Source organism: Melozone crissalis, unplaced genomic scaffold, assembly GCF_028551555.1.
Source record: "Melozone crissalis strain CALT ecotype California unplaced genomic scaffold, PUWL_Pcris_2 ptg000108l_1, whole genome shotgun sequence".
Taxonomy (NCBI): Eukaryota; Metazoa; Chordata; class Aves; order Passeriformes; family Passerellidae; genus Melozone; species Melozone crissalis.
Window position 1 is genome coordinate 1,967,425 of NW_026535885.1, and position 25,926 is coordinate 1,993,350.

The 25,926-nt window shown below is 42.5% G+C and overlaps 1 protein-coding gene across 1 annotated transcript; it reads left to right on the forward strand.

The window, feature by feature from the left end:
• Positions 1–214: 214 nt before the first annotated feature.
• On the forward strand, positions 215–23,961 carry HDAC1 (histone deacetylase 1). Its single transcript, XM_054292248.1, has 14 exons — positions 215–285; positions 5,445–5,557; positions 6,234–6,351; positions 8,678–8,752; positions 12,056–12,194; positions 13,426–13,567; positions 15,092–15,184; positions 16,131–16,239; positions 17,134–17,274; positions 19,193–19,301; positions 19,389–19,519; positions 21,327–21,473; positions 21,961–22,030; positions 23,934–23,961. The coding sequence occupies exons 1-14, from the start codon at positions 237–239 to the stop codon at positions 23,959–23,961; spliced, it is 1,464 nt and encodes a 487-aa protein (XP_054148223.1). The 5' UTR covers positions 215–236.
• Positions 23,962–25,926: the final 1,965 nt, after the last annotated feature.

The following is a 25,926-nucleotide window of genomic DNA, read 5'->3' on the forward strand; positions in this document are numbered from 1 at the left end:
GGTACATCCTCCCCCCCCCTGTTCTCCGCACAGTGGTACAGCCCAAGCTCCCCCGGCTCTCAGCCTAACTTGCTAGGTGCGGCTGCGGCTTGCGATTGGTCAGCAGGCGGGAGGGGGCGGAACGAAGAGCTACGATTGGACAGAACAGCCCGGGAGGCGGGGCCGCGGGCCCGGGGCGGGCAGGGTTGGTTGCGCGGCGCGGCGGCGGGTCGGGCGCTGTGAGGGGAGGCAGGAAAATGGCGCTGACGCAGGGCACGAAGCGCAAAGTCTGCTACTACTACGATGGTGAGGGGCTGCGGGCACCCGTCGGGGCCGCCGGGCCGCGGGGGAGCCGTCCCGGGGCGGGGGGGAGCGGGGGACTGAGGGGGCGGGGTTGAGGGGTGGGGGGAGAATGCAGGGGGTGGGTGTGAGGGGTCGCTGAGGGGGAATGGGGAGGGGGATGAGGGCAATGGGGTCACTGAGGGAGGATGGGGGTGCTGGGGGTGGGAGGAGAGGGTGGGAATGGGGGATCTTTGGGGTCATGGAGGTGAGGGGGGGTTTAAAGGTTGTGGGGATGGGTATTGGGGGTGTTGATGGGCAGGGGAGGTCAGGGTGTGAGATCAGGGGTGCTGTGGGGTTTTTAATGGGGTTGAGGGGCATGGCAGGGATGTGGGGAGCACTGGGGAGGAGAATGGGGTGAGGGGGGGGAAGATCGGAGGGTGGGATGGGGAAATTGGGAGATTTAGGGCAAGATCAGGGGGATAGGGAAATGAGGGGATCAGGATTTGGGGGAAGATCAGGGGAATGGGGAACTGTGAGGATTTAGGACAAGATCAGGGGGATAGAAAAATGAGGAGATCTGGGAGTTTGGGAAAGATCAGGGGGATGAGGAAATGTGAGAATTTGGGGATTTGGGGGAAGATGTGGGGGAATGGGGAAATGTGGGGGATTTGGAGATCGGGGGAAGATCAAGGGGGTGAAGAAATGGGGAGATCTGGGAATTTGGGGGAAGAACAGGGAATGGGGAAATGTGGGGATTTGGGGGAAGATCAGGGCAATGGGATGAGGAAATGTGGGGATTTGGAAGATTGGGGAAAGATCAGGGGATGAGGAAATGTGAGGATTTTGGGATTTGGGGGAAGATCAGCGGAGTGGGATGGGGAAATGGGAGGATTTGAGAAAATTGGGGGAAGAACAGGGGGATGAGGAAATGGGGAGATCTGGGAATTTAGGGAAAGATCGAGGGGGGTGAGATGGGGAAATGTTGGGAGTTTGGGATTGGGGGAAGATCAGGGAATGGGGAAAGTGGGGAGATCTGGAGGAAGATCAAGGGGGTGAGATGGGGAAATGGGATCTGGGGATTTAGGGGAAAATCAGAGGGATGAGGAAATGTTGGGATTTGGGAAATTGGGGGAAGATCAGGGAGATGGGGAAATGAAGAGATTAGGGGGAAGATCAGGGGGGTGAGATGAGGAAATGGAAGGATTTGGGAAATTGGGGGAAGATCAGGGATATGGGAAAATGTGGAAATCAGGATTTAGGGGAAGGTCAGAGGGGGTGGGATGGGGAAATGTTGGGATTTTGGGATTGGGGGAAGATCAGGGGGATGAGGAAATGTGAGAATTTTGGGATTTGGGGGAAGATCAAGGGGGTGAGATGAGGAAATGGAAGGATTTGGGAAATTGGGGGAAGATCAGGGAATAAGGAAATGTGGAGATCTGGAGGAAGATCAAGGGGGACGAGGAAATGGGATTTGGGGGAAGATCTGGGGGATGGAATGGGGAAATGTTGGGATTTTGGGATTGGGGGAAGATCAGGGAATGGGGAAATTGGGGAGATCTGGAGGAAGATCAAGGGGGTGGGATGGGGAAATGGGATCTGGGGATTTAGGGGAAAATCAGAGGGATGAGGAAATGGAAGGATTTGGGAAATTGGGGGAAGATCAGGGAGATGTGGAAATCAGGATTTAGGGGAAGGTCAGAGGGGTGGGATGGGGAAATGTGAGGATTTTAGGGACTGGGGGAAGATCAGGGGGTGCTGCAGGAGATTTTGGGGAGGGGGTCTGAGGAGGATGAGCCACTCCTGGGATGGAATTTTGGGGTCAGGAGGGACAAAAAGGATTTGGGAGCCAGGCTGGGGGTGGGTACAGGAACCTCCTTCAGCTCTGGCTGCTTTTGGGGCTGCCTGAGCAAAATTTCAGAAAATTGAATTATTTTCAATGGGGGAAAAATGTATTTAATTAAAAAAAAATTCAGGGATCCACAGGGAACATGAGCTCAGGTTTAGCCCATTAAAAATGGGGATTTTTAAAAGCTTCACTGAGTTCTGTTTTCTCCTCAGAGCCTCAAATATCTTCTAAAAGTTCCCCAGACTTTTGATTTTGGGGTGGTAAAACCCATCCCTGAAAGGGGCAGCGTGGATTAGCAAAATTTCAGAAAATTGAATTATTTTCAATGGGAAAAATATTTGTAATTAAAAAAAATGTATTTAATTAAAAAAAAAAATCAGGGATCCACAGGGAACACGAGCTCAGATTTAGCCCATTTAAAATGGGGATTTTTAAAAGCCTCCCTGAGTTCTCTGCTTCTATTTTCCCTGCAAAACCTGAAATATTTATTGAAAGTTCCCCAAATTTTTGATTTTTGAGGTGGTAAAATCCATCCCTGGAGGTGGCAGTGTATTGGCAAAATTTCAGAAACTTGAATTATTTTCAATGGGAAAAATATATTTAATTTTAAAAATATATATTTAGTGAAAGAACAGCCAGGTAAATTCCAGCAGCAGGTTTGCCTGGGTGGGGGATTTGCAATTCTGGCATCTTTTGAAAATAGATCCACTGAAAATCCTGAAAATTTCCAGAGGAGGAAAAGCTGCTTGTGCTGATGAAATATTGATTTAAATATTAATTTAAATATTAATTTCAATATTAATTTTGCTCTCTGAGTCGCTGGCCAGACTGGATTGGAGCTTCCCAACAGGAGCAGGAGCAGCTTGCTCTGCTTGCCCAGGAAAATGAGCCTTGGGCAGAGAGATTGCTGCTCCCTGCAGCCACATGTGGGATCTGAAAGGGAAATTTGGGGGAATTGCAGGGAAATGAGTGCCCCAGGGAAAGGAGGTGGGGTAAAAATCTCAATTTTTCAGTTTGGAGCAGGAAATCCATGTGGGGAGGTGGCTTTGGTCCTGTAAAAGAATTGCTGGGGGATTGGGAGGGATAAAAAGGGTGAGAAGAGGAGTGGGGGTGTGAGAGCAGGCACTGAGCCCAAAGGTGGGAAACAGCCCTGGGAGTGAGCCCAAAGCTGGGGGACAGCCCTGGGACGGAGCCCAAAGCTGGGGGACAGCCCTGGGAGTGAGCCCAAAGCTGGGGGACAGCCCTGGGACGGAGCTCAAAGCTGGGGGACATCCCTGACACTGACCCCAAAGCTGGGGGACAGCCCTGGGCCTGAGCCCTGGGCTCCTCTGACCCCAAATCTGGGAGAACATCCCTGGGACTGAGCCCAAAGCTGGGAAACATCCTTGGGACTGAGCCCAAAGCTGGGAGAACATCCCTGGGACTGACCCTGAGCTCCTCTGACCCCAAAGCTGGGGGACAGCCCTGGGACTGACCCCAAATCTGGGAAACAGCCCTGGGCTCCTCTGAGCCCAAATTTGGGAGAACATCCCTAGCACTGACCCCAAATATGGGAAACATCCTTGGGACTGAGCCCAAATCTGGGAAACAGCCCTGGCACTGAGCCCAAATCTGGGAGAACATCCCTGGCACTGACCCCAGTTTGGGGAGAGCATCCCTGGCACCGAGCCCTGGGCTCCTCTGACCCCAGATCTGGGAGAACATCCCTGGCACTGAGCCCAAATCTGGGAGAACATCCCTGGCACCGAGCCCTGGGCTCCTCTGACCCCAGATCTGGGAGGTTCCTCCTCTGCACTGCCACAGCCATGCCGTGGGTTGGGCTGGGAGATGGTCCAGCCCCTTCCCAAGGACTGGTGGCATTGCAAATTCCCTGTCTCAGATTTGAGGGTGACATTCCAAATTCCCTGTCTGAAATTTGAGGGAGAGCCCTGAATCCATGGATATCCCTGTGCCAGTCTTGGAGATTCTGTGGCCATGGAATGGTTTGGGCTGGGAGATGATCCAGCAGCACTGGATCCAATCCCAGCCCCTTTCCACTGGTGGCATTGCAAATTCCCTGTCTGAAGTTTCAGTATGAACCCTGAATCCATGGATTTCCCTGTGCCAATCCTGGAGATCTTCCTTTGCCACAGCCATGGAATGGTTTGGGTTGGGAGCCATGGAATGGTTTGGGCTGGGAGATGATCCAGCAGCACTGACCCAATCCCAGCCCCTTTCCACTGGTGCCATTCCAAATTCCCTGTCTCAAGTTTCAGTATGAACCCTGAATCCATGGATTTCCCTGTGCCAATCTTGGAGATCTTCCTCTCCCACAGCCATGGAATGGTTTGGGTTGGGAGATGATCCAGCAGCAAGGATCCAATCCCAGCCCCTTCCCAAGGACTGGTGGCATTCCCAATTCTCTTTTCCCAAATTTGAGGATGGAATTCCAAATCTGTCTCAGATTTCTGCAGGAGCCCTGAATCCATGGATATCCCTGTGCCAATATTGGAGATTCCTCCTCTCCACTGCCACAGCCATGGAATGGTTTGAGTTGGGACATAGTCCAGCCTCAAGGATCCAATTCCAGCCCCTTTCCAAGGACTGGTGACATTCCAAATTCCCTGTCTCAAATTTGAGGGTGGCATTCCAAATGCCCTGGGTCAAATTTGAGGATGAACCCTGAATCCATTGATTTCCCTGTGCCAATCTTGGAGATTCCTCCTCTACTCCCACATCCATGGAATAGTCTAGGTTGGGAGATGATCCAGCATCAGTGATCCAAATTTCAGCCCCTTTCCAAGGGCAGGGACACCTTCCACTGGTGGCATTGCAAATTCCCTGTCTGAAATTTGAGGATGAACCCTAAATCCATGGATATCCCTGTGCCAATCCTGGACATTCTGTGGCCATGGAATGGTTTGGGTTGGGAGATGATCTAGCAGCACTGGATCCAATTCCAGCTCCTTTTCAAGGACTGGTGACATTCCAAATTCCCTGGCTCAAATTTGAGGGTGACATTCCAAATGCCCTGGGTCAAATTTGAGGGGGAACCCTGAATCCATGGATTTCCCTGTGCCAATCCTGGAGATCTTCCTTTGCCACAGCCATGGAATGGTTTGGGTTGGGAGCCATGGAATGGGTTGGGTTGGGAGATGATCCAGCAGCACTGACCCAATTCCAGCCCCTTTCCACTGGTGGCATTGCAAATTCCCTGTCTCAAGTTTCAGTATGAACCCTGAATCCATGGATTTCCCCGGTGGGAAATCCCAGCCACTGCTGGATGAGAAATAAATCCCAGAGGAGCTGACGGTTCCCTGTGCAGGAATTGCTGACACAAACTCCTTTCTGCTTGCAGGGGATGTTGGGAATTATTATTATGGCCAAGGCCACCCCATGAAACCCCACAGGATCCGCATGACCCACAACCTGCTGCTCAACTATGGGCTCTACAGGAAGATGGAGATCTATGTAAGCTCATTATTTCATGCCATAATTGGTGTTTCAGGCTTTAATTGTGGAGCTTTTCTCTGGGAGGAAAGGAATAAACCCCACTCAGTTGTTTTTATGTATTTCTGTTTTTTTCTCTGTGTGAAGTGAGGGGTTCCTCTTCAGAGAGGCTTTGCAGGCTGCAAAACTGATTTTTATCCTGGAAATTCAATTTATTTCCACATCTCCACACCAACAATGCCATTCTTGCCTTTCAAATTCAGATTTTTCCCAGTTCCTGGGGGGAAATGTGGGACTAGAAATGGGAATTAGGGAATAAATCCCAGAGCTGTGCTGGTGTCCTTGCAGGGTCCCCACAAGGCCAATGCAGAGGAGATGACCAAGTACCACAGTGATGATTACATCGAATTCCTCAGGTCCATCCACTCTGACAACATGTTGTTTTTATGTATTTCTGTTTTTTTCTCTGTGTGAAGTGAGGGGTTCCTCTTCAGAGAGGCTTTGCAGATGGCAAAACTGATTTTTATCCTGGAAATTCAATTTATTTCCACATCTCCCTATGTAACACTCACCAACAATGCCATTCTTGCCTTTCAAATTCAGACTTTTCCCAGTTCCTGGGGGGAAATGTGGGACTAGAAATGGGAATTAGGGAATAAATCCCAAAGCAACCCTTGCTGTGTTTCTGTCCTTGCAGCGTCCCCACAAGGCCAACGCAGAGGAGATGACCAAGTACCACAGTGATGATTACATCAAATTCCTCAGGTCCATCCGCCCTGACAACATGTCTGAGTACAGCAAGCAGATGCAGAGATGTGAGTGAAAACCTGGGACTTTATCCCAAATTTTTATCAGCTTTCATTCTCCTGGCTTTGCTTTTTTTGGGATTTTTCTGATGAATAAAGAATTTAAAACCACATCCCACTCCCAAGCTAAAGGAGCTGAGTGAAATCCTTTGACCTGGTTGTGTTTTGGGGGTTTTTTTTTTGTTGCCTAAATTCCTTTCCTGGCTTGGAGATGACAGAATTTTCCCATTTCTGACCATGTTGATTTTGTGTCAGTGCTCATCTTCAACCAGAAGAGTTGGTTTAAAACCAGCAAAATAAAAAACCCCCAAACCCAAATTTGTTGCTTTAAAACCAACAAATTTTAAACCAGCAAAATAAAAAACCCCCAAAACCCAAATTTGTTGCTTTAAAACCAGCAAAATAAAAAACCCCCAAACCCAAATTTGCTGCTTTAAAACCAACAAATTTAAAACCAGCAAATTAAAAGCCCCCAAACCCAAATTTGTTGCTTTAAAACCAACAAATTTTTAACCAGCAAATTAAAAACCCCCAAACCCAAATTTGTTGCTTTAAAACCAACAAATTTTAAATCAAATTAAAAACCCCCAAAACCCAAATGTGTTGCTTTAAAACCAGCAAAATAAAAAACCCCCAAACCCAAATTTGTTGCTTTAAAACCAGCAAATTAAAAAGCCCCAAATCCTCAATTCTTCCCCAAATCTGAAGGATTTTCAAGCCAGTGGCAGCTTGGAAAGGGGCAGGGTGAGATATCATCAATATCTGATGATTTTATGGGTTAATTTCTTGTTCCAACCTTTCCAATCCATGGAAAATCTCTTTAATGGCACAAACCCCTGGATTTGGTGTCTCAGCCACTCTGAATGATGTTTTTATGGCAAAATAAATTTCTGACAACCAGTGGGGAGAGTTGGTTTAAAACCAGCAAAATAAAAAACCCCCAAACCCAAATTTGCTGCTTTAAAACCAACAAATTTAAAACCAGCAAATTAAAAGCCCCCAAACCCAAATTTGTTGCTTTAAAACCAACAAATTTTAAATCAGCAAATTAAAAAGCCCCAAATCCCCAATTCTACCCCAAATCTGAAGGATTTTCAGGGCAGTGTCAGCCTGAAAAGGGGAAAGGGACAGGGTGATACATTCATCAATATCTGATGATTTTATGGGTTAATTTCTCTCCAATCCATGGAAAATCTCTTTAATGGTTCCAAACCCTGGATTTGGTGTCTCAGCCAATCTGAATGATGTTTTTATGGCAAAATAAATTTCTGACAACCGGTGGGGAGAGCTCAAGCTTCATTTAAAGAACATTTCACTCTTGGAAAGCCCCTGGGAGCTGAAGGGCACAGATATTTCTGCACAAGGTTTGTGATTAATACACACTGAAAGCCTCCCCCCATCCTTTAATCCACCAAATGACAGCCAGCAAAAATGGATTTTTTACCCAAAGTGACCTGTTTACCCCTGGAGCAGCCACAGCTCATGAACACTCAGCTCTCTCTGGTTCTCAGGGTTTTCTGTGCTGGTTTTATTCCTGAAAACACCAAAATGTGGAAATTAAACATGTAAAGGACAGAGCTTTTCAACACTCAGCTCTCTCTGGTTCTCAGGGTTTTCTGTGCTGGTTTTATTCCTGAAAAAAACCAAAATGGGGAAATTAAACATGTAAAGGACAGAGGTTTTCAACACTCAGCTCTCTGTGGTTCTCAGGGTTTTTTCTGTGCTGCTTTTATTCCTGAAAAAGCCAAAATGTGAAAATTAAATGTGTAAAGGACAGAGCTTTTCCACACTCAGCTCTCTGTGGTTCTCAGGGTTTTTTCTGTGCTGATTTTATTCCTGAAAAAAACCAAAATGTGAAAATTAAACATGCAAAGGACAGAGCTGAAATTTTCAACACTCAGCTCTCTCTGGTGCTCAGGGTTTTCTGTGCTGGTTTTATTCCTGAAAAAGCCAAAATGTGGAAATTAAACATGTAAAGGACAGAGCTTTTCAACAAAACCTGCTGGAAAGGGAATGAGCAGTCTCTAATTCCATTTTTGCGTGCCAGAGTAAAATCAAAGAGCCTGGAGTTTAATTTCTTGTAATGAGTGATTATTTTTGATAGTGGAATTAATTACAGCAACAATTGATTGAGGCTGAGACTCCGGTTGTGCTGAGAACCCAGAGCTGTGTGATTCGAAGTCAGGGGAGTGTGCAAAGTGTCAGCCACACATTTCCATTGCATCATTTGATCTCAGCATTTTGTTCAACACTTCTGGCCACTTTCCAAATCCAAATTTGTAAAATTCTGATTTTGTTGCTTTTATTTTAATGGTTCTTTTCCATTCTCTTCCAGTTAATGTAGGGGAGGACTGCCCTGTGTTTGATGGGCTCTTTGAGTTCTGTCAGCTCTCTGCTGGAGGCTCTGTTGGTAAGATCACAAATTTTTTGTATTTTTTATTGTGTTTTATACTCTGTCTCTATTGCTGATTTAATAATGGAATCCAAGCTTTGCCTGTTGAATCCTTTCCCATTTATTAATCACTAATTTGGGTTACCTCACTGAAGGCTCTGTAACAACAGCAGTGAGCTAAAACAAAAAATAAGAGTTAAAACAAAACCACAACATCAAAAAAATCAACCTGAGCTTTACATTTAAATAAATACATTTACATTTAAATAAATACATTTACATTTTAATAAAGTAAGATCACAAATTTTTTGTATTTTTTATTGTGTTTTCTACTCTGTCTCTATTGCTGATTTAATAACGAAACCCAAGCTTTGCCTGTTGAATCCTTTCCCATTTATTAATCATTATTTTAGGTTACCTCACTGAAGGAGTGAGTGGCTTTGTAACAACACCAGTGAGTTAAAACAAAAAGAAAAGAGCTAAAACAAAAAATAAGAGTTAAAACCACAACATAAAAAAAAAATCAACCTGAGCTTTACATTTAAATAAAAGTTGTAAAAGTCTCACCCTGAGCAGGCACAACCTGAAAAGGAAAAACCAGGCTGGTTGAGGTGCTGTTTTTTAAAAAACCACCAACTCTGGACACGAGGCAAAGCAGAAACTGAGAGGTTTGAGAGCTGGAACGTTGAAATGTTTCTTTATTTTCTCACAGTTTTGTGTTTGTGTCACAGCCTAGAGCTCTGTGGCAGTGACACCTCCAGCCTGGATTTCCTGTGCCTGCAGCAGCTGCTGGGGCAGCTCTGTGCTCTCTCTGCTCCCAGGGCTGCACAATTCCACTGAATTCTGATTTTTGGGATCCTGGCAGGCTCCAGGACGGGCAGAAAGTTGGTGGGAGGGGCTGGGGGAGGAGGAGAATTCCTCTGGCTGCGTTTTCACTCAATGAGCTGAACATAGCTCAGCTCACACCTTGCTCTGGTCAGGGCTCTGAGAAACCAGAGTGACCCCAGCTGGCTTTGTGGGGTTTTCCTGCTCTGAGGGGAAAGTGGGAAAGGATGAGAAATATTTCCTATTCCTTTGGTTTATGGCGACATCCAGGATCAAACCCTTTTTTCCCAGTCAAAACTGGGATTTCCTCCTCAAACCTTGCTCTGTTCAGGGCTCTGAGAAAGCAGAGAGACCCCAGCTGGGTGCTGGCTTTGTGGGGTTTTCCTGCTCTGAGGGGAAAATGGGAAAGGATGAGAAATATTTCCCATTTTCCCTTGATTTGTGGGGACACCCTGGAGCGGGAGCCCCTCAAAAACCCCTGGGAGGAGCTGGAGCTTCACCTCAGGCTCTGTTTGAGGTTTTTCGCTCCTGCCTTAACCTGTGTGGGATTTCCTCCTCAAACCTTGCTCTGCTCTGAGAAACCCAGATTGTCTCAGTGTGACCCCAGCTGGGTGCTGATTTTTGGGGTTTTCCTGCTCTGAGGCAAAAGTGGGAAAGGATGTGAAATATTTCCCATTTTCCCTTGGTTTGTGGGGACATCCAGAGTCAGACCCTGGAGCAGGACCCCCAAAAACCCCCAGGAGTTTGTGGAGCTCCCAAAAGCCCCAAGGAGGAGCTGGAGCTTCACCTCAGGCTCTGTTTGAGGTTTTTCCCTCCTGCCTTAATTTCTTGTAATTGGGGTTTCCTCCTGTGTGGGATTTCCTCCTCAAACCTTGCTCTGCTCTGAGAAACCCAGATTGTCTCAGTATGACCCCAGCTGGGTTTGTGGGATTTTCCTGCTCTGAGGAAAATGTGGATGTGAAATATTTCCCATTTTCCCTTGATTTGTGGGGACATTCAGAATCAAACCCTTGAGCAGGAGCCCCTCAAAAACCTCAGGGGTTTGTGGAGCTCCCAAAAACCCCGGGGAGGAGCTGGAGCTTCACCTCAGGCTCTGTTTGAGGTTTTTCCCTCCTGCCTTAATTTCTTGTAATTGGGATTTCCTTCTGTGTGGGATTTCCTCCTCAAACCTTGCCCAGATAGTCTCCCGTGTGACCCCAGCTGGATTTGTGGGATTTTCCTGCTCTGAGGAAAAAGTGGGAAGGGATGAGAAATATTTCCCATTTTCTCTTGATTTGTGGGGACACCCTGGAGCGGGAACCCCTCAAAAACCCCTGGGAGGAGCTGGAGCTTCACCTCAGGCTGTGTTTGAGGTTTTTCGCTCCTGCCTTAACCTGTGTGGGATTTTCTCTTCAAACCTTGCTCTGCTCTGAGAAACCCAGATTGTCTCAGTGTGACCCCAGCTGGGTGCTGATTTTTGGGGTTTTCCTGCTCTGAGGCAAAAGTGGGAAAGGATGTGAAATATTTCCCATTTTCCCTTGGTTTGTGGGGACATCCAGAGTCAGACCCTGGAGCAGGACCCCCAAAAACCCCCAGGAGTTTGTGGAGCTCCCAAAAGCCCCAAGGAGGAGCTGGAGCTTCACCTCAGGCTCTGTTTGAGGTTTTTCCCTCCTGCCTTAATTTCTTGTAATTGGGATTTCCTCCTGTGTGGGATTTCCTCCTCAAACCTTGCTCTGCTCTGAGAAATCCAGATTGTCTCGAGTGATACCCCAGCTGGATTTGTGGGATTTTCCTGCTCTGAGGAAAAAGTGGGAAGGAATGAGAAATATTCCCATTTCCCCTTGATTTGTGGGGGCACCCTGGAGCAGGAACCCCTCAAAAACCCCTGGGAGGAGCTGGAGCTTCACCTCAGGCTGTGTTTGAGGTTTTTCCCTCCTGCCTTAACCTGTGTGGGATTTCCTCCTCAAACCTTGCTCTGTTCAGGGCTCTGAGAAAGCAGAGAGACCCCAGCTGGGTGCTGGCTTTGTGGGGTTTTCCTGCTCTGAGGGGAAAATGGGAAAGGATGTGAAATATTTCCCATTTTCCCTTGGTTTGTGGGGACATCCAGAGTCAGACCCTGGAGCAGGACCCCCCAAAAACCCCCAGGAGTTTGTGGAGCTCCCAAAAGCCCCAAGGAGGAGCTGGAGCTTCACCTCAGGCTCTGTTTGAGGTTTTTCCCTCCTGCCTTAATTTCTTGTAATTGGGATTTCCTCCTGTGTGAGATTTTCTCTTCAAACCTTGCTCTGCTCTGAGAAACCCAAATTGTCTCGAGTGATACCCCAGCTGGATTTGTGGGATTTTCCTGCTCTGAGGAAAAAGTGGGAAGGAATGAGAAATATTCCCATTTCCCCTTGATTTGTGGGGGCACCCTGGAGCGGGAGCCCCCCAAAAACCCCAAGGAGGAGCTGAAGCTTCACCCCAGACTGTGTTTGAAGTTTTCCCCTCCTGCCCTAACCCGTGTTGCATTTTCTCCCCCAGCCAGTGCAGTGAAGCTGAACAAGCAGCAGACAGACATTGCAGTGAACTGGGCGGGAGGGCTCCACCACGCCAAGAAATCGGAAGCCTCCGGGTTCTGCTACGTCAACGACATCGTGCTGGCCATCCTGGAGCTCCTCAAGTACGGGCAGCCCTCGGCCTCCTCTTCCTCATGGATTCTCCTCAGCATTTTTCATTTATTCTGGGCTTTTTCTGGTTGTTTGGGCTCTGATCCCCTCTCTCCCCAAAGGGATTTTGGGGGAAAAAAACCTCAAAAATTTTGGGAATATAATATATAATGTATAATGTATAAAATATATAAAATATATGATATATAATACATGATATATACTATATACTATGCAAAAGATAATATAATATAATATAATATAATATAATATAATATAATATAATGTAAGGTAATGTAATGTAATATAATGTAATATAATGTAATGTAATATAATATAATATAATATAATATAATATCATATAATATAATGTAATATAATATAATATAATATAATATAATATAATGTAATGTAATATAATATAATGTAATATGATATAATGTAATATAATATAGTATAATATATAGTATAATATGATATAATATATGACATAATATAATATAATATAATATAATATAATATAAAATAAATATGTCATGACATGACATTTTATAAAATGATATTATATATATTATATAATATATAATATGTAATGTGATATAATGTAATATAAGAAATATATCATATATACTATAATATAACATAATAGACTATAATATTACATAGCATAACATTTAGAAAAAGATATAATATGTATTATATAATATATAATATATATAATTATCATAATTATAATACAGATTATTATATAATATAATCATCTACTTTACTAGAAATAATTATAATATTTATACTATTATTATAGATATAATGTTATGATAAATATTATATAAATTATAGTACCTTCATTATAAATTATTAAATTCTAATTGTGGGGATTATAAATCAATCCCAGCTCCTCAGGGCCCCCCCTGAAATACAAGAGGGAATTTGGAATTCCACCAGTGCAGGGGGCAGAGGATTTTTGCAGCTTTTTAGATGTCACATTTTTCTCCTGCTTTTCTTTGTCCCACCCATGGCTGTGTGACAGCTCCTGGCTCGAGGCAAACCTCACTGTGGGAGGCTTGGGCAGAAAAATGTGCATAAAAATGCTCTTTATTGGCTGACTCTGAAAGAAACCCAGCAGCAAAAATCACTTTATTTTCTGTCCCACTGCTGTCCCTTCCCCTGTAGATCCTGGCCAGAATTCCCTGCTCTGGAGTCACATTTTCCTCAGAATAAATCAAATATTCTGATTTTTTCCAGGTACCACCAGCGAGTGCTGTACATTGACATCGACATCCACCACGGGGATGGGGTGGAGGAGGCTTTTTACACCACAGACAGGGTCATGACCGTGTCCTTCCACAAATATGGAGAATATTTCCCAGGAACTGGGGACCTGAGGGTGAGAGCCACCAAATTCCCAGGAAATTTGGGGTTTTTTTGGGGTTTTTTTTCCAGCTTTTTGGGTTTTTTTTTCCCAGCTTTTCCACCCTGACACCCATTTTCTGAGGGCAAAGGTGTGGATGATCATTTTTTAAAGCCAAATCTTTGCTCTCAGTCTCTCTGGTGGGGTTTTGCTCACAAAAATGACTCCAAAAGTGACATTTTGGTCACTTTGCAGCCCCAGCTTGGTGACACCAACTCTTGGTGAAGGTTTCTGAGGGAGTGGAGTTTTGTTGGCACTTCCTGCAGTGACTCAGTGTCACCTGTGACTGTGACATTACCAGAACTTCTGTTCTCAGGGGTGAAAGGTTCTTTTCTTATTCTTAAGGGATTTTTACAAGAATTGTGATATTTTTGATCTAAATCTTCTCATCTTTCACTTGGGATTTGTATTTTTCAGCCCTACCAAGAGCTTGGTGCTGCACCATGAATGAAATAACTTTTAATAAACCACTTGTCTGTGAGAGTGATAAATGTTAAACTATATAATATTTTAGTGCAGAAATTTTTATTTTTCTTTGTTTTTATTTATTTTATTTTGATTTGAAAGTAGACTTCAGTGACTGAATAAAATCTTTCACTTGGGATTTGTATTTTTCAGCCCTACCAAGAGCTTGGTGCTGCACCATAAATGAAATAACTATTTTTATAAACCACTTGTCTGTGAGAGTGATAAAATGTTAAACTATATAATATTTTAGTGCAGATTATTTTATTTGTATTTGAAAATATAATTCAGTGACTGAATAAAGTCTTCCTCTTGGGATTTGTATTTTTCAGCCCTACCAAGAGCTTGGTGCTGCACCATGAATTAAATAACTATTTTTATAAACCACTTGGCTGTGAGCATGATAAAAATGTTAAAACACATAATATTTTAGTGCAAAATATTTTATTTTTATTTGAAAATAGAATTCAGTAACTGAATAAAATCTTTTACATGGGATTTGTATTTTTCAGCCCTACCAAGAGCTTGGTGCTGCACCATAAATGAAATAACTATTTTTATAAACCACTTGGCTATGAGTGTGATAAAAACATTAAAATATATAATATTTTAGTGCAGAATATTTTGTTTTTATTTGAAAGTAGAATTCAGTGACTGAATAAAATCTTTCACTTGGGATTTGTATTTTTCAGCCCTACCAAGAGCTTGGTGCTGCACCATGAATGAAATAACTTTTAATAAACCACTTGTCTGTGAGAGTGATAAATGTTAAACTATATAATATTTTAGTGCAGAATTTTTTATTTTTCTTTGTTTTTATTTATTTTATTTTGATTTGAAAGTAGAATTCAGTGACTGAATAAATTCAGTGACTGCTCTGCCCAGCCCAGCGCGCTGCTGTGCGTGTCGGTAGTAAATCGTTAATATTTAACAATATTAATTACTCTGGATTTGACTGGGCTCCAAGCTTCCTTTCCCAGTTTGGGGCAGGATTTGGGTTTTTGGTGAGCTCTGTTCTGCTCTCCCACCCCACAGGACATTGGGGCAGGCAAAGGGAAATACTACGCTGTGAATTACCCGCTGCGGGACGGCATCGACGACGAGTCCTACGAAGCCATTTTCAAACCTGTGAGTGGAACTTCCTCTGCTCAGGGATCATCTGTGGTTCCTCTTTGTCCTCAGGGCCATTTTGGGGGGGATTTTATTGAGTTTTTTGGGGATTTTTTTTAATGGGACAAAATTCACCAAGGGGTCTGTTTTCACTGAGCAGTCGGGGTCTGTGTGGGAGCTCCTGGGTGTGGGAGCCCCAGTGTTGGCTGGGGATTGAAATGTGCTGGGGATGGAATTGTGCTGGGAATTGTGCTGGGGATTGTGCTGGGAATGGTGCTGGGGATGGAATTGTGGTGGGAATGGTGCTGGGAATGGTGCTGGGATTGGAATTGTGGTGGGAATTGTGCTGGGGATGGAATTGTGATGGGAATGGTGCTGGGAATGGTGCTGGGATTGGAATTGTGGTGGGAATTGTGCTGGGGATGGAATTGTGATGGGAATGGTGCTGGGATTGGAATTGTGATGGGGATGGAATTGTGCTGGGGATTGTGCTGGGATTGGAATTGTGGTGGGAATTGTGCTGAGAATGGAATTGTGCTGGGAATTGTGCTGGGGATGGAATTTGCTGGAAATTCTGATGGGAATTCTGCTGGGGATGGAATTGTGCTTGGAATTGAATGGTGCTGGGAATGGTGCTGGGATTGGAATTGTGCTGGGGATGGAATTGTGCTGGGAATTCCGATGGGAATTGTACTGGGAATGGAATTGTGCTGGGAATGGAATTCTGCTGGGAATTGTGCTGGGAAAAGCCCAGAGCTGAGCAGGATCCATGAGCTCTCCATGAGGAGCATGTAGGGTTTCAATGCAAGGATCGAGCCCCCTTGGTTTGTGGGGACATCCAGAGTCAAAGCCTTGGGGCTGGAGCTTTGTGGATCCCCCAAAAGTGGCTCCATGTGCCTGGCTGTCACTGTGTGCTGTGACAGTGGCCTGTGGGCAGGGAGGTGACAGAACCTTTGTTTTTTAGGTGATCTCCAAGGTGATGGAGACGTTCCAGCCCAGCGCTGTTGTCCTGCAGTGTGGCTCTGACTCCCTGTCTGGGGACAGGCTGGGCTGCTTCAACCTCACCATCAAAGGTAGGAGCTGCTGCTCAGCAGGAATTCCATGGGAAAGCTGGCATGTTGGGGAGGATGAAAGTTTGGCAGGAAGGTCTCACAGATATGTGTGCTTAGCAGAAAGATTTTTAAATGTAGAGTTTGATGAAGGAATAGAGATGGAAGCAAGTTTTGATCTAGAAGAAAAGAATTGCTGAGCCAGTCTCACTGGATAACCAAGGAGGCAAAGGGTGTCTTAGTTAGAAGGGGTTTTTATGGATAAACCCACCCCAAACAAGAAGATGTTTTTACCAAGCACAAAGATAGCACAGGCAAACAAGTCAAGTAGAAAAAAGGTCTCAGAATTTTCCACTGCAAGAAAACTGAAAAACATCTTCTAGCTGAAACTGTAATGTACTGACTTTTAGTGATTGGAGAACAGTACCATGAATATGGTAATTACAGTAGTTATGATAGGCTATGGATAAAAGTTAAGGTATAGATTGGTTCTGCTGTGTTAAGATGCTCAGCAAAGAAAAGTAAATAATGCATTGTAACCAAAAGAAAAGTGTAGAATGCATTGTTACCAAAAGAAAAGTGTAGAATGCATTGTGACCAAAAGAAAAGTATAGAATGCATTGTGACCAAAACCAAAGGGTCTCCAGGCCTGCCTGCAGCTGGAGCTGACAGCTGTGGGCACAGCTCTGTCACCCATAAACCTGGACTCTCTAACTCTTAGATACAATAAACTGCATTTTGGAGAGCCCCTGGAGTCCCACATCTCTCATTTCAGCTCTTACAGTGGCGCCCAACGTGGGGCAGCATTAGTAAGGACCTGAATGAGGGATGCAGGACTCCAGGCCTGCCTGCAGTCCCTCATTTCAGCTCTTACACTGACATTTATACCGTGAATGTGACCTTTGTTTTGCACTGCAGGCCATGCCAAGTGTGTGGAGTTTGTGAAGAGCTTTAACCTGCCCATGCTGATGCTGGGAGGAGGGGGGTACACGATCAGGAACGTGGCTCGCTGCTGGACCTACGAGACTGCTGTGGCTCTGGACACTGAGATCCCCAATGGTAAAACCCCCCTGGAGCCCCCCCCTATCACTGATACCCCCTGTGTCAGTTTGGAAAGGCAGGAGGCTGCTAAGGAAGGCAGGAGCATCCCCTGAAATGGAGAAAATTAACCCCCTTCCCTCCAAATTGCTATAAATTTTAAATTAAGGGGCTCTCAGGCAAAAAATATGGGAGCAGGAAATAACAGTTCTTTAATAGGGAAGAAAATAAAAGGATAAAATAAACAATGCAGTGAACTGAACCAGCACTGCCAGAGTCAGAACCCAACCGGACACCCTGTGGGTCAGGCTGTTGGCAGCAGTGCCATTGGAATTGTGGCTCAGCCCTCCTGCAGTGTCAGGGCTGGTTCTGCTGGAGCAGGGATCCTGGAGAAAGGTGCAGTCTCTGCCTCTGAAGATCCAGGGGCAGAGGCAGCTGCTGTTCCTCTGGGCAATCCAGTGGTGAAAAGCCCTGCTGGTGTTCCAGAATCTCCAGATTCTATCCGGGTAGGAATGTTTGAAATCTCCAGATTCTATCCGGGTAGGAATGTTTGAAATCTCAGATTATATCCGGGTAGGAATGTTTGAAATACCAGATTCTATCCGGGTAGGAATGTTTGAAATCTCCAGATTATATCTGGGTAGGAATGTTTGAAATCTCAGATTCTATCTGGGTAGGAATGTTTGAAATCTCCAGATTATATCCGGGTAGGAATGTTTGAAATCTCCAGATTATATCCGGGTAGGAATGTTTGTAATCTCCAGGTTATATCCAGGTAGGAATGTTTGAAATCTCCAGATTATATCTGAGTAGGAATGTTTGAAATCTCCAGATTATATCCGGGTAGGAATGTTTGAAATCTCCAGATTATATCTGAGTAGGAATGTTTGAAATCTTCAGATTATATCTGAGTAGGAATGTTTGAAATCTCCAGGTTATATCCGGGTAGGAATGTTTGAAATCTCCAGATTATATCTGAGTAGGAATGTTTGAAATCTTCAGATTATATCCGGGTAGGAATGTTTGAAATATCGGATTCTATCCGGGTAGGAATGTTTGAAATCTCAGATTATATCCGGGTAGGAATGTTTGTAATCTCCAGGTTATATCCAGGTAGGAATGTTTGTAATCTCCAGATTCTATCCGGGTAGGAATGCTTGGCTCCTCCCTCTGGGCTCACATCTCCCAATGGGATGCTGTAGTTCTTATCAGCCATGCAGGGACATTCAATAGCTGTTATCAGCAATGTCCTCTCCTGAGAGAATAGTTATTGTGATCACTCAGAGAGAGATAAGGAAAGCTGCCCACTTGATAAAAGACAGCTGCCACACAGATGGTAACAGAATCCATCCTGCCTTTAAATCTGGAACATCTCCAAGAGCTCAGGTGTAGAATTTGCAGCCAACCCCAACAAGGGAAGAGATGAGAAAAGATTCTCATTCTTGACTCCGTGTTTCAGAATGCTGATTTATTATTTTATGATATATATTATATTAAAAGAAAATGATATGCTAAAACTATACTAAAGAATAGAAGAAAGGATTTCATGGGAAGGGAAGGGAAGGGAAGGGAAGGAAAGGAAAGGAAAGGAAAGGAAAGGAAAGGAAAGGAAAGGAAAGGAAAGGAAAGGAAAGGAAAGGAAAGGAAAGGAAGATAAAATCTTGTGACTGAGCAGAGTCTGATACAGCTGGACAGTGATTGGCCATTAATTAAAAACTACCCCATGAGACCAATCCCAGATTTACCTGTTGCATTCCACAGCAGCAGATAATCATTGTTTACATTTCATTTCAGCTTCTCAGGAGAAAAAGATCCCAGCAAAAGGATTTTTCATAAAAATATATCTGTGACACTCAGGGACGTGCACGATCCCTTTTGGATTCCCAGTGCTGTATCCTGCTGATAACCTGCTGTTAATTACCACTAATTTCCCCCTCAGAACTTCCATACAACGACTACTTTGAGTACTTTGGGCCAGACTTCAAGCTGCACATCAGCCCCTCCAACATGACCAACCAGAACACCAACGAATACCTGGAGAAAATCAAGTGAGTCTTGAGGGGATGACCCTTCCATGGGGGTTGGTGGCCTTGGTGGCCCCTGGTGACAAAGTGTCCTTCCCTGGCTGGCTCTAGGCAGAGGCTCTTTGAGAACCTGAGGATGCTCCCTCACGCTCCCGGGGTGCAGATGCAGCCAATTCCTGAGGATGCTGTGCAGGAGGACAGCGGGGATGAGGAGGAGGATGATCCTGAAAAACGCATCTCCAGTAGGTGCTGGGGTGGGGTTGTGCTGGGAATTGTGGTGGGGTTGTGCTGGGAATGGGATTGTGCTGGGGATGGTGCTGGGATTGTGCTGGGGATGGTGCTGGAAATTCTGATGGGAATGGAATTGTGCTGGGAATGGGATTGTGCTGGGAATGGTGCTGGGATTGTGCTGGGGATGGTGCTGGAAATTCTGATGGGAATGGAATTGTGCTGGGAATGGGATTGTGCTGGGGATGGAATTGTGCTGGGAATGGGATTGTGCTGGGAATGGTGCTGGAAATTCTGATGGGAATGGAATTGTGCTGGGGATGGGATTGTGCTGGGAATGGTGCTGGGATTGTGCTGGGGATGGAATTGTGCTGGGAATGGAATTCTGATGGGAATTCTGATGGGAATTGTGCTGGGGATGGAATTGTGCTGGGAATGGAATTGTGCTGGGAATGGGATTGTGCTGGGAATGGTGCTGGAAATTCTGCTGGGAATGGAATTGTGCTGGGGATTGTGCTGGGGTGGGATTGTGATGGGAAATTCTGATAGGGATTGTGCTGGGGATGGAATTGTGCTGGGAATGGGATTGTGCTGGGGATGGTGCTGGGATTGTGCTGGGGATGGAATTGTGCTGGGAATGGTGCTGGAAATTCTGATGGCAATGGAATTGTGCTGGGGTGGGATTGTGGTGGAAATTGGGCTGGGATTGTGCTGGGGATTGTACTGGGAATGGAATTGTGCTGGGAATTCTGATGGGGATTGTGCTGGGAATGGAATGGTGCTGGAAATTGTGCTGGGAATGGAATTGTGTTGGGAATTGTGGGAATTGTGCTGGGAATGGAATTGTGCTGGGAATGGAATTCTGATGGGAATTCTGAAGGGAATTGTGCTGGGGTGGAATTGTGCTGGGAATGGAATTGTGTTGGGAATTGAATTGTGGTGGGGATGGAATTGTGCTGAGAATGGGATTGTGCTGGGAATGGGATTGTGCTGGGGATGGAATTGTGCTGGGAATGGGATTGTGCTGGGAATGGTGCTGGAAATTCTGATGGCAATGGAATTGTGCTGGGGATTGTGCTGGGGATGGAATTGTGCTGGGAATTCTGATAGGAATTGTGCTGGGGGATTGAATTGTGCTGGGAATGAAATTGTGCTGGGAATGGAATTCTGATGGGAATGGAATTCTGATGGGAATGGAATTCTGCTGGGAATTGTGCTGGGAAAAGCCCAGAGCTGAGCAGGATCCATGAGCTCTCCATGAGGAGCATGTAGGGTTTCAATGCAAGGATCGAGCCCCCTTGGTTTGTGGGGACATCCAGAGTCAAAGCCTTGGGCTGGAGCTTTGTGGGTCCCCAAAAACCCCAGGGAGAGGCTGGAGCTTCACCTCAGGCTCTGCCCCAGGGTTTTCACCCTCTCTGCTTTGAATCCATCCCCACATCCTGCTGGATTTTGGTAGGACAGGGCACTGCAGGATCTCTCCTGCCTGGTGATTTCCATGGTGGGATAAACTTTGATTTTCAAGGCAGAATTCCGGCAGTTCCTGAGGGCTGGGGCAGGATCCTTGGCAGAATCCTGGGTGTGAAAAATGGAATTTTCTGTCCAGCTCGGGGTGTGGCAGGCAGATTTGGCAGCGCCATCCCACTGTGCTGATCCCACTTGTCCACACGATTTTGGAGCAGGTGGGAAGGGATGAACCCAAAAATTCATCAGGTACCACAAAAATCGCTTTTATCGCAGCGCAATCCTGATTTCTGTGAGCTCCACTCAGACAATTAAAGCTGGGAACCTCCTGATGATGAAAATCTGTGCTCTCCTTTTCAGTCAGGAACTCCAACAAGAGAATCTCCTGTGACGAGGAATTCTCTGACTCCGAGGACGAGGGCGAGGGCGGCCGCAAGAACGTGGCCAACTTCAAAAAAGCCAAACGTGTGAAGGCAGAGGAGGAGAAGGAGGAGGAGGAGAAGAAAGGTGAGCCCCAGGGCTGCCCCTCCTGCCTGCAATTTTTTCCTCCTCTGTGTCTTTTAATTAATTTTTTCCTCCTCTGTGTCATTAAATTAATTTTTTCCTCCTCTCTGTCTTTCATTTAATTTTTTCCTTCTCTGTGGCTTTCATTGAATTTTTTCCTCCTTTGTCTTCCATTGAATTTTTTCCTCCTCTGTGTCTTTCATTGAGTTTTTTCCTCCTCTGTGGCTTTAATTTAATTTTTTCCTCCTCTGTGTCATTAAATTAATTTTTTCCTCCTCTGTGTCTTTAAATTCATTTTTTCCTCCTCTGTGTCTTTCATTGAATTTTTTCCTCCTCTGCCTTTCATTCAATTTTTTCCTCCTCTCTGTCTTCATTGAATTTTTTCCCCCTCTTTGTCTTCCATTGAATTTTTTCCCCCTCTTTGTCTTCCATTGAATTTTTTCCTCCTCTGTGTGGCTTTAATTTAATTTTCATTTTTTTTTTTCTCCAGATGAGAAAGAAGAGGAAAAAGCAAAAGAAGAAAAAGCAGCAGCAGCAACAGCAGCAGCAGAACCCAAAGGGTAAAACTGGCACTGCCCGTGCCCAGGGGGTTTGGGGGCATTGAGCCTGGCACTGCCCATGCCCAGGGGTTTGGGGAGCTCAGCCTGGCACTGCCCATGCCCAGGGGTTTGGGAGCTCAGCCTGGCACTGCCCATGCCCAGGGGGTTTGGGGGCATTGAGCCTGGCACTGCCCATGCCCATGGGTTTGGGGGCATTGAGCCTGGCACTGCCCATGCCCAGGGGTTTGGGGGCATTGAGCCTGGCACTGCCCATGCCCACGGGTTTGGGGGCATTGAGCCTGGCACTGCCCATGCCCAGGGGGTTTGGGGAGCTCAGCCTGGCACTGCCCATGCCCAGGGGTTTGGGGGCATTGAAGAGCTGATGGGACAGTTTGGGTGGCACTTGGAGTGAATTTGTCACAAATTCCTCATTGGAAGGTTGCAGGTGTTGAGAGGGCTGAAAAATCAGAATATTGCTCTTTCTGTCAGCAATATATTAATGTATATATTTAATATATGAAATATAATTAATAATAGTTAAATTATAAATGAATAAGAATGACATTAATATTAATTAATGAAATAAATTCACTGAATTAAAATAATTAAATTCATTGAATTAAAAGTCATGAAATTAATAAGATATTTAAATCATTATATAATTGAATATATTATTAGTTATTATAATATTATATATTATATATTTATTATATTGTTATATTATATTACATATTATGTATTATATTATATTATATTATATTATATTATATTATTATATTACATTATACTACATTATATTATATTATATTATATTGCCTTATATTATATTATATTATATTGCATTATATTATATTATATTATATTATATCATATTATATTATATTACATTACATTATATTATATTACATTATATTACATTATAATATATATTATACATTCAATAGATATAATAATATTATATATATTCTATTATAGTATTATATACATTGCAATATACAATATATAATATATATTAATATCTAAAAATATTCATATAATTATATGAATTATATATAATAATATAGTGTAATGTAATTTAATATAATGTTATATAATATAATATAATGTAATACTATAATAATATAGTGTAATGTAATGTAATATAATGTAATATAATATAATGTAATATAATATAATATAATATAATATAATATAATATAATATAATATAATGTAATACTATAATAATATAATATAATATAATGTAATGTAATGTAATATAATATAATATATAATATAATATAATATAATAATATAATATAATGTAATACTATAATAATATAATATAATGTAATAAAACATAATATAATATAATATAATATAATGTAATATAATATAATATAATGTAATATAATGTAATATAATACTATAATAATATAATGTAATGTAATGTAATATAATGTAATATAATATAATGTAATATAATATAATATAATATAATATAATATAATATAATGTAATACTATAATAATATAATATAATATAATGTAATGTAATGTAATATAATATAATATATAATATAATATAATATAATAATATAATATAATGTAATACTATAATAATATAATATAATGTAATAAAACATAATATAATATAATATAATATAATGTAATATAATATAATATAATGTAATATAATGTAATATAATACTATAATAATATAATGTAATGTAATGTAATGTAATGTAATATAATGTGATGTAATGTAATACAATATATAAATATTATAATTCAATATATTATTAAAATAATACATTCTAATCTCTTTAAATCAAATGAAATTTTAGCTGAAAATGAACCAAACAAGCCCCACTTTTAACCCTTGCTGTCACACCCAAACCCCAATCATTGATTTAATCCGAATTTTTCTCTTTTTCTCTTCCCCAGGGTGAAGGAGGAGCCAAAATCCACCTGAGGCTGCCGGGTTGGACCCCAGCATTTCCATTTTCTAGACATTTTCTGTACATATTTCTATAGAATTGTACAAATGGCTGCAGAACTGTAAATTATTCCTTGCTGACCAGGGACTTTCACCCTTTGCCTTCCACTCCCCTTCCAAAAACCCCCAAAAATCCCTTCCACCCTCCCCTCCTCTGAAACAACCTTGCAAAAACAACAAAAATCATTTCATTCGACGTCGTCAGGTGGAAAATCGCCATCAATTCTTGCTTTTTCCCTCGATTTTTTCTCTTTTTTTTTAACGGGAAAATTCCCAAACGAAGCCTGGGAGAGACTTTGGTGGTTTCCAGTTGGATTCCGCCGCGAGAAAAAATAAAAATAAAACAAAATTCTGCCAGCTGGTGCCACTTCTCAGGGTCACAATCGGGCAGTTCTTGGACACAGTTGGTTCCTCCTGCAGCGAATTTGGGGAAGGAGATGAAGCAGCTGAAAAAAAACCTGAAAAATCCAATTTTTTTTTCGTTATTTTGTGTATTTTTTTTTTAATTAATCAGCCCCAGAGCTCAGTCTGGAAAATATAAAATTATAAAATATAAAATCAGCCTCCCCAGATCTGGAAAAAATAAAATTATAAAATAAAAATCAGCCTCCCCAGATCTGGAAAATATAAAATTATAAAATAAAATCACCCTCCCCAGATCTGGAAAATATAAAATTATAAAATAAAAATCAGCCTTCCCAGATCTGGAAAATATAAAATCACCCTCCCTAGATCTGGAAAAAATAAAATTATAAAATAAAATCATCCTCCCCAGATCTGGAAAATATAAAATTATAAAATAAAATCACCCTCCCTAGATCTGGAAAAAATAAAATTATAAAATAAAATCATCCTCCCCAGATCTGGAAAATATAAAATTATAAAATAAAATCACCCTCCCCAGGTCTGGAAAATATAAAATTATAAAATAAAAATCAGCCTCCCCAGATCTGGAAAATATAAAATTATAAAAGAAAAGAAAATAAATTATAAAATAAAAGAAAATAAATTAAAATTATAAAATAAAATAAAAGAAAATAAATTATAAAATAAAGGAAAATAAATTAAAATTATAAAATAAAATCAGCCTCCCCAGATCTGGAAAATAAATTAAAATTATAAAATAAAATCACCCTCAGGGGTGGTTATTTCCAAGATTTGCATCCAGTGTCCATGGATGGGTTGGGATTTTTTATCTGGTTTTTATTTCCTGACATCTTTGACATCTTTTCTTCAAGGGTGTCCCTAAAAAATCCAAATTTTTCCTGATTTTTTCCTCATTTTTTTCCTCATTTTTTTTCTGATTTTTTGCTGATTTTCCCCTGAATTTTTAATGATTTTTCCTGATTTTTTCCTCATTTTTTCCTCATTTTTCCCCATTTTCCCTGATTATTTTCCTGAATTTTTCCTCATTTTTCCTCATTTTTTTCTGATTTTTTCCTGATTTTCCCCTGAATTTTTAATGATTTTTCCTGATTTTTTCCTCATTTTTTCCTCATTTTTCCCCATTTTCCCTGATTATTTTCCTGAATTTTTCCTCATTTTTTCCTCATTTTTCCTGATTATTTTCCTGATTTTTCCCTGATAATTTTCCTCATTTTTTTCCTCATTTTTTTCTGATTTTTCCCTCTTTTCCTGATTATTTTCCTCATTTTTTCCTGATTATTTTCCTCATTTTTTCCCCATTTTCCCTGATTATTTTCCTGATTTTTTCCTGATTGTTTCCTGATTACTTTCCTGATTTTTCCCTGATTATTTTCCTCATTTTTCCCTGATTTTTCATGATTATTTTCCTGATTTTTTGCCTGATTTCTTCCTGATTCTTTCCTGATTTTTCCCTGATAATTTTCCTGATTTTTTCCTCATTTTTTTCCTGATTATTTTCCTGATTATTTCCTGATTATTTTCTTGATTATTTCCTCTTTTTTTCCCTGATTTTTC

What these genes read in the sequence shown, in the direction of transcription:
- HDAC1 (XM_054292248.1), top strand. Translation starts at nt 237, where the DNA reads ATGGCGCTGACGCAGGGCACGAAGCGCAAAGTCTGCTACTACTACGAT. An exon ending in GAATACCTGGAGAAAATCAA is followed by an intron (nt 19,302 to 19,388) that starts GTGAGTCTTGAG and finishes GGCTGGCTCTAG; the next exon opens with GCAGAGGCTCTTTGAGAACC. An exon ending in TCCTGAAAAACGCATCTCCA is followed by an intron (nt 19,520 to 21,326) that starts GTAGGTGCTGGG and finishes TCTCCTTTTCAG; the next exon opens with TCAGGAACTCCAACAAGAGA.